Consider the following 9,224-nt stretch of genomic DNA (forward strand, 5'->3'; position numbering starts at 1 on the left):
ATATAAAATATGATATAACACATAAATTTAATAAACTCTGCATCAAAATTTGTTAACATCATCTTATCAGAAACAAAAAATCTCTTAAACATCATATATTAAAAAATATAAAGAGTATTAGGTTATAACTGGTTGGTAGTAACTTATTACTCTAAAAATAAATTTACTATATGTTTCACTAATAATCCACCAATCAAAATGAAACTTAAAAGTATTTCTTTCTTTTTCACTCTAATATATATATATATATATATATATATTTTTTTTTTTTACTTTTCAATTTTATTAGAATAATGTCATTTTTTATAATTTTTTATTTTTTTCTTTGATTTTGCCATTTTATTTTACTCTATTCTCATTCTTTTTTACTCTGGTTTTATTCGGAAACTACTCAGATTTCCAAGGTTTCCCATCAGATCCATTATTACAGTTTTTCAATCCTATTTCTTTTCTGAAAAAGATGATTATTTACCACGCATGGGCGTTCGGATACCCGTTCGGCTTTAGATTGAGTATTTCAGGTATTTTGATGTAAAGGTATAGAACCCATTCGATTATTTCTATACTTGGGTTTGGGTTCGGTTATTTTTGATCAGGTTTGGATATTTAGATTTTGAAATAAAAAATCAAATTTTTCATTGCTCAATTTTTTTGTAATTAAAAATATACATTTTACTTAATTGGTTCATTAATTTTAATAGATTAAATAACTAATAGATTGGAAGATAAATTTAAAATTAAAAAGATATTAATTTGGTTACTGTTTTGAAATTTTGAATATAATTTCGCTAATGCCGACACAAGAAACTTGATATATTTCAAGTGAATAGTAATCCATAGTTCTATGAATATATTATCTAATCTTAAACTATGTGTAGTATCAATATAAATATTTTGAATGAAATGAAAGAAGTGAACTATAAATATAAAGTAAACTAGAAATGTAAGGTTAAGCATGCATATATGCGGTTATTTTCGGATATTCATTTGGATTCGGATATTACTCGTTTTGGTTTGGATATCTAATTTCTCTTTAATATTCATTCGGGTATTTTGCTATTTCGATTCGAATTTTGATTCGAGGTTTTTGGGTTGGGTTCGGGTACGGCTTTGGATATGGATAAAGTTTCTAGGCCTATTATTTATTATAGGTAAAGGAGATGAAAATTAACTTTGGAAACTTTAGGATAATAAGAGTAATTGTCTTCTTTATCAAATAACTTGGCTTTTCAGGAAATTTTGCTTTAGATCAAGGAGGTGGAAACATCCACGTCAGATGTTGGTAGACCCTTCTAAATTTCCCTATACTTTTCAACTTATCAATTATCAGTAGGATTACGCAACCACCATACACCGACACTAATGGATATTTTTTTGTGACAAGTTATCTTTTTCTTTGTTGAAAAAATACATATTTCAACAAAATACATATTTTTGTTGAAAATACATATTTCAGTAGGATTACGCAACCACCATACACCGACACTAATGGATATTTTTTTGTGACAAGTTATCTTTTTCTTTGTTGAAAATACATATTTCAACAAAATACATATTTTTTTTGTTGAAAATACATATTTCAGTAGGATTACGCAACCACCATACACCGACACTAATGGATATTTTTTTGTGACAAGTTATTTTTTCAAAAAAAAAAAAATACATATTTCAGCCAAAAAAAAAAGATATAAACGAAGACTTTAAATGAAGAAAGAGATACCTTCACGCCACACTTCACATTGAATCAAACTCTTGCGTATGTATCCAAATGACAATTTTATTTTTGTCCATAGACTTTTTTTTTTAATTTTGAGTTGATTACACTGTAGGACACATTTTGTCTTTTTTTTTACGAGTTAAAACACTTTCTACTTGTGACACACTTTTGAGTTGGACCTAGATGTTAGTTTGACAAATTTGCCCTTGTCTCTTGTTGGTGGCGTGTTTCGTTGGAGTAAATATGTTGGTTTGGTTTTCACTCTAGTTTTTTTTTGTTACTTATACTTTATGTTGTTTTCTTTATTTATTTTATATTTTGATTTATTTTAATTCAAATTCTACCATATATAAAACAAAAATAATTATCAAATTAATTATGTATACACTAATCTATTTTTATCATTCATTTTCACATATATATTTTTATATATGAACATTTATACAAAAAGTGCAGAAATAAATACCAAAATGTAGATAAATAGAGTTATATGTAAACATAAACATAAAAATTGTGGACATGGACACTAGAACATTAACATCCACAATTACACCAAGTTAGATCTATAGTAGTTACATATGTTGACATAAAGTTATGAAAAACAAGACCAAGTGAAAGTAAGTATATATATGAAATTTTCTATTTTTAACATCTATTTTCACACATATATATATAAAAGTGTGGACATGGATACAATAAGTATTTACAAAAATTGTGGACACAGATTAAATTGTGGACGTAACAATTATATAAACTTTAAAAAATTATCTAAAACATTTTCTAATAGTGGATAGAAGAAGATGACAGGAAAAAATAGTGGATAGAAGAAATAAATGATGGACATAAAATTTGTGGACACAAAAATAAGAACAAATGATGTGGACAATATTATACACGGTGACTTTAGGACACGAACACAAAGTAAAACAACAACTTGTAAAAAATGTAAGAGAAACAAGTAAAATGAACTTGGGTTAGGAAGTCAATTGTGAGTTTTACAAAATCAGTCTCTCTCTCTTATGTATAAATCAACGCTTAATGCAAGATTTACCTGGAACAAGTAACGGTTGAAATTACTAGTGGAGTAGCAATTCACTCATCAGTGTATAGACAATCTTTGCAAGATCTTCATTAGAAATGAGAAGACTAGTGACAGCTGAACCAGATCCAATCAGTTTGCATCCTCTCGGCAATAGAGCTTTAAATGGGAAGGAAGCATTTAAATGGGATAAACCATCTAATCCATCTAGCATCCGAGGGGAAAAGAGGGATTTTTTTAATTTTTAGATGGCATAGAGCTTTGTGTTTTAGCAATTGGAATCTCTAGTTATGTTTTTCAGTTACGATGGTGTTTAGTTCAGGGACATTAGAGTCTTTTTGATATGATAATGTGTGTCTCCAGCACAATGTGACCTAGAGTGTAATAGGAAAGTGAAAAAGTGCCTCCAAATGTAAATTTTTCTTTAATTTTTGTCCATAGATGAACTCAGATCTAAAGATAAGTTTTGACAATTATAATTTTGTTACAAAAATAAGAAAATGTAATTATTGAGTTTTAACAATATTTAATTAAGACTATTTTGTTTTTAGGTTTGGGCTCTTAACTTCTTCTTTTTGCATAAATTTTATGTTAGTTATATTGAACTTACTATTTCGCTAATTTCTCTATAGAAAGTAATCCATTAATCTATAAATAAAAAGAAAATATAACATTCATTTATTATAGAAAATATATTGAGAAGAAATCTATATATATTTTTGAATTTGTTTATAGAATAAAATTATAAAGGTGAATTGGAAATGGTTTAAAACTATATTTAAAAAAGGTATTTTTTTTCTTTAAGCAAAACGATGAATCTTAAAAAAAGAAAAATATCGCATGCTGCCATTGTGGAGAAATAGAAACAGCGGATCATCTTTTTCTACACTGCAACTTTACAAGAAGAATCTGGGAAGCTGCATCTCTCTGGAAGCAGGAGTTTTGCCCACCTGATCATGTATCCTTCTCGACAGCATTCTTAACCTCCATCGCGACTGTAAGCCTTCCACCAACAGGTGTCACAGAAAACTTGTTCCTTTGGGTCTGTTGGGGAATTTGAACAGCAAGGAATCATTTCATCTTCGAGAACAGGATGTTCGAACCTGCAGACATCATATCCAATGCAATCCGCAATGCACGAGAATGGACAACAGCGCAAAATGGAATCAACAGACTGAAGCTCCCACCAACTAGGCTCCAAGACAACACGACTAGACCCAACGGAGAACTCCAATGCTTCACGGATGGTGCCTGGTTGGCGGCGACAAATAAAGCAGGTTGTGGCTGGTGTTTTCAGGACACGGAAGGGACGACAATACTACAAGGCACCTGCACTTTTGATCACATCTCATCGGCTCTGATGGCGGAAGCTTTATAGTTACCACTTTTGATCACATCTCATCGGCACCTGCACTTTTGCCCAGGAAAAGGGCTTCTTCAACATCTGTCTAAAATCAGATTGTCAGGCACTCTTAGCTGCCATCTCCTCGACGAACTAATCGACTGACCTCTACGGGATCATTCGGGACATCGAGAATCTATCCTCTTATTTCTGTAGCATTTCGTTCTATTTTATTTCTCGCTCGCTGAATTGTAAGGCCGACTCCTTGGCTAAGTTTGCTTTGTACTCTGCTTTCCCCACCTAATTTGGATGGTTGGAACTTTTAATATCATTTGGTGTTCAAAAAAAAAAGAAAAAACGATGAATCTTTTCAGGTTTCAGTGGTTTTCTTCAGCAACATTCATAGTCGTCATTTTCAAAAAACATTCATAGTCGTCGTTTACATATGTTATGCAAGAAGTAGAGGTTTTTTTTTTGCTAAAAAATAATGAAGTAGAAGTCAGTATATGAACCCGGTTGAAGGAAATAAATCATTCAAAAAAGTAGAGGCTTTTCATCCACAGATGCATTTTAGTAGCTTATTTTTCTGTCGAATTCTGTAAGAACCCAATTGTTTTTTTCTTGGGGTCTCTAAACCCCAATAGTTTTACCGCGTGATAACATTTATGTTTTTCTCTATGAAGAAATTATGCCATGCTATGCTCGAATCCATTTGGTAAATCACAAGGAGAAGAGAGTTAAGAAAAAGCTTTAGCGTGAGTTAGTATGTCACAACCAATCACCTTTTTGGGCTGCTTTTTGATTTAAGTGTTCCGATAATTTGTTTGGAGAAATCACCTTCGGTACGTTGGTTCTATGAAAAGATGATAACCAATCATATAACCAAGATAACAATGGTGTCAAATTAATGGTTATCGTTTCATACGAGTGATTCAAGTTCTTACGAGTAAAGTATTTGCTATTTTTATCGTAAAGATTTTATGGAAACCATGTAATGTTGGGTCCAAATCATATAATGTTGGGCCCAAACTCTGTTTAATTTTTTAATAAAGGTTTATGTTGATAAAAAAAAAGGAAAAATACATCCATCTACGTGGGCACGTGGATCAAAATTTAGTTTTAATCAAGAGGAAAATGTAAATGGTGAAGGAATAGGGACACAATTTTCTCATGTTTTAGCCCTTTGGGCTTTCATATAAATGAATATGATCGAGAAAAAGATTCAATAAATCAGTTGATGGGCCTAATGGGTCTTAACGCGCTTGTTGAACTATAACTTAATTTGTCACCGATGTAATAGTCCATGTGCCTCTAATAAACTTTCATGATTTGTTTTTCAAATTTCACTCTTTTTCTCTTCCTTTTTCACTTTACATCTTTTACAAATGCTCTTTAGAATCACTTTACTGTTAACACCGATTATTCTTCCTTCAGATACTCTCAGTGTAAATTTGAAAAAGAATTTTGTTTTATTTTAGCTAAAGTTACAAATTTTGAAATTTCCAACTATAGTTTTCAGTTTTCACATTTAAGGAAGGTAACTGTGAAAGTAACGTATAGAGATTTTAGTGAATTAAAGATTTACTACAGATGTAAAGCATTGAATGTACGTTTCTAAACACCCAACTGTATAAAAAATACTAGTGACAATTGGCTGCGTGATAGTAATATCTATTTATGACATTGTAAAAGCCAACGAACCATATAGTATTCAATATTTATTTACTTTCATAATTCATTATTTTTTCTCAAAAAAATATTCAGTCTTAAATCGCATTAATTAAGAGAAACTCTCGTTACATTTTTTTGTAAACAAAATTAATTAACATTTATCAACACAATTTTTACCAAATTATACATCGGAAAACAAATTCCCTAAACATTAGGCGAAAATCGCGTTGATAAATGAAATTACCATTGTCAAAAGTCAGAACATTAACTCTCGAGATTTCACTTTAACATTTTACCAAAAAAAAAGTCAGAAAATAAAATAAAATTGCTTATTTTTACAGGCGGTAGACTATGAGAAAACAAGGCAATACTGCACGTGCATCGAACACGAGCAACTCGCCGTCGCCACCACTCAGTGAGTCAAACCGAGACCGAACGTCCGAGTCAACCGAGTCGTACCTTAACTCGTTTCGCTTCATGACTCGTCCCGCTATGATCCGGCAGACAAGCATCGCCTTCCTCCCTTTACCTCCACCCGCCTTATCATGCGCCATGCAACTCCCGGCGAACGTATATATCGACGCGCCGCCGCCTTTTCCTCCAAGAATTCCCCACGCGCCGCCGCCGTAACTCGGGCCCAAACAGTAGAACCTCATCGTCTCGTTCCCGTCGGCGACGGAGCGCGCGTTCTCCTCACGCGATTTCCCCGCGCTTTTAGTCTTCACGGCTTCGCGATACTCCTCGAACCGGGTCAAAGTCTTCGACCCGTTTTGCACTTTGAAGATCATTTCGATCCGACCCGGAAACGGTTTCGGGCCCCAGCTTGTCTGGAAAATAATCTCCACCACGTTACGCGACTGATGCCCCTCCGCAAGCTCTGTTAATGTCGGCAGAAGCGGGTCACGAACCACAGATGATCGAATCCGTGTCGAAGGGGTTGAAACCGGGTCGGATTCTCGTTTTTTGGGTTTGGGTTTGTGTTTGGGTTTTTTAGTGTTGATCACGTCTTTTAGGTTCTGTGTGCTTCTTCTGCAGCTATAGCTTGTCACTAGATGTATTGGATTCGGATTGTAAACATCATCGAAAGCTTTCGACTTGCACTGCCACGATTTGACCCACCCGCTTGACATTTCCAAGATCCGGGCCCAAAGTCTCTAGTTTTTTTTTTGGTTTCTCTCTCTGTCGCTCGGTCTAGAGAACTTTGAAGCATATGAAAAAGAAGCGAAAGAAAGCTTTGTCGGGCGCGATGATGATAATAATGGGAATATAAGTGTAAGTTGGGTCTTAGAGTAAGTTACAGTATTACCCTTTATTGTAAAAGGAAGGTCACGTCTAGGGTCGGCAATATTGTCTTTTTGCAATGGAAAAAGTATTTTATTTTGTAAAAGGAGAAGTTTTGAATTTTATCTTGAGTAAGATAATACACAAAAAGAAATGTAACGAAAATTTTTACTGTCTTTGTCTTGGTACAGTCTTGTATTTTCCACCTTTGTGTTATTAGTTAACTGCGTATCAAAAATGGGAGAAGACAAAATTATTTCATAGTTTCAGAGAGTTTGCTTTTGATTTTATGTAGGATAATATACAAGGAACAAGACGGAAATAAATGTAGGGAAAAATTGACAGTGGGGTTTTATTGTTTTTATTTTGGTACAGTCTTGTGATTCTTGTCTTTTTATCATAAATGGATCACAAAAATACACAAATTACATTTTTTAAAAATCACGTATTTGTTTTTAACTCAATAATAGAATTTCACATGTATGTCTATTCAATACAAATACAATTATGATATCTTGATCTTCTAGTCGATGACAAACATATTTGGAAATCAATGTGGATTGTAACGCTATCAGACCAAGAGGCAAGAGGTCCAGAACTATTCAATATTTGCAATTCTTTCGACAAATTAAGTTATAGTTTTTGTTTTTATTTAACAAAAAAAAATTCTAATTACCTTAATTCTTTTAAATTGACGCGGATATTCGATCGGTTGTTACCAGCTGCTGAAGACCGAAACAACTAACCCAAACTATGTAATAATTTGAGTTTCCCATGGAATGAAATATTTTATAAATTATTTGTTAAGTAGATAATTTTTTATATATTTAGATATGATACATATTTCTAAAAATTTATAGCTAATTCTATTGATTTATATGATATTTAATTAAATTTAAATGGTATTAAAATATATGTATATATAATATATTTAATCTAAATATCTGTTAATTGATGTTTTTAATCATTTTATTTTATGATTATTTGTATCTTTTAACAAGAATATTAAACCACTGATCACAAATTTTTTAAATGGTCACTTCTAACAGTTTTAAAATTTATAATCGTTTTAAATATTTCAAAATATAACATACAGAAAATTTAAATTTTTATTATATAGTTAATATGATTGTTTAATTTTCATAATATCTATATTATTAAAAGAGAAGTATAGAATAGAAATATCCCTTAAATACTAGTTATTTACACTAGAATGCCACTGAGATATTTATTGAACTTATATTTAAATATGCTTGTATTTTTCTAATTTAAATAATAGATTTAAGCATCTGTAATATATTTTTCTAATTTAAATAATACATTTCTTTAATCGAATTCTAACCAAAATAATTTTCAAATAGATTAATATTTTTCAATATTTATTAGTAATAAATATTAAAGTAAAAAATCGCACATCATAATTGATTTATATAATATAGAAAAAATATAAAATAATATATTAAGTTATTAGTATAATATTTAACTTGTGTCTATCAAACACATTTCACTTTTTTAAAAATATATTTTAAACTATATTTATTATTTTAATATATTCTTATATTATGATAATATATTCTTATATTGTTTTAATATATTCTATATTCTGTATCATTATTACTTTATTTATTGAATAATTATTCAATACTGCAAATATATATTGTCACCAATCAAACAATATTTTGCACCACTTTTTACTTAAAACCGTAGTTGATCCATGCCGTAGAGGTGGGCGTTCGGATACCCGTTCGGACTCGGATCGGATATTTTGGATTTTCGGGTATTTCGGTATAAGAGTATAATACCCGTTCGGATATTTCTCAACTTCGGGTCGGATTCGGATATTTTTAGTTCGGGTTCGGTTATTTCAGATCGGGTTCAGATATTTAGATTTTGAAAGAAAAAAATTAAAATTTTCATTTTTAATGTTTTTGTATTTAAAAATTTAGTTTTCGATTAACTGACTTTTTATTTTTTAAATAGATCAAATTATTAATAGACTTGGAGTTAAATTTCAAAAATAAATAGATATTCATGTGGCTATTATTTTAAGAATTTGGATGTAAGTTTTGTTAATACATGAAACAAAAAGCTTGATATTTCATTTTAAGTGAATATCAAATCATTTTTCTCCGTAGTTATATGTATATTATATAATCTTAAAGTATCTCTGATAT

At 30.8% G+C, this 9,224-nt stretch overlaps 1 protein-coding gene across 1 annotated transcript; it reads right to left on the reverse strand.

The window, feature by feature from the left end:
• Positions 1-5,990: 5,990 nt before the first annotated feature.
• Positions 5,991-7,016, reverse strand: LOC108825613 (uncharacterized). Its single transcript, XM_018598938.2, has one exon. It carries the CDS (start codon positions 6,897-6,899, stop codon positions 6,105-6,107), a length of 795 nt encoding a protein of 264 aa, XP_018454440.1. The 5' UTR covers positions 6,900-7,016; the 3' UTR covers positions 5,991-6,104.
• Positions 7,017-9,224: the final 2,208 nt, after the last annotated feature.

This window comes from Raphanus sativus, chromosome 9 (genome assembly GCF_000801105.2).
Source record: "Raphanus sativus cultivar WK10039 chromosome 9, ASM80110v3, whole genome shotgun sequence".
Classification (NCBI taxonomy): Eukaryota; Viridiplantae; Streptophyta; class Magnoliopsida; order Brassicales; family Brassicaceae; genus Raphanus; species Raphanus sativus.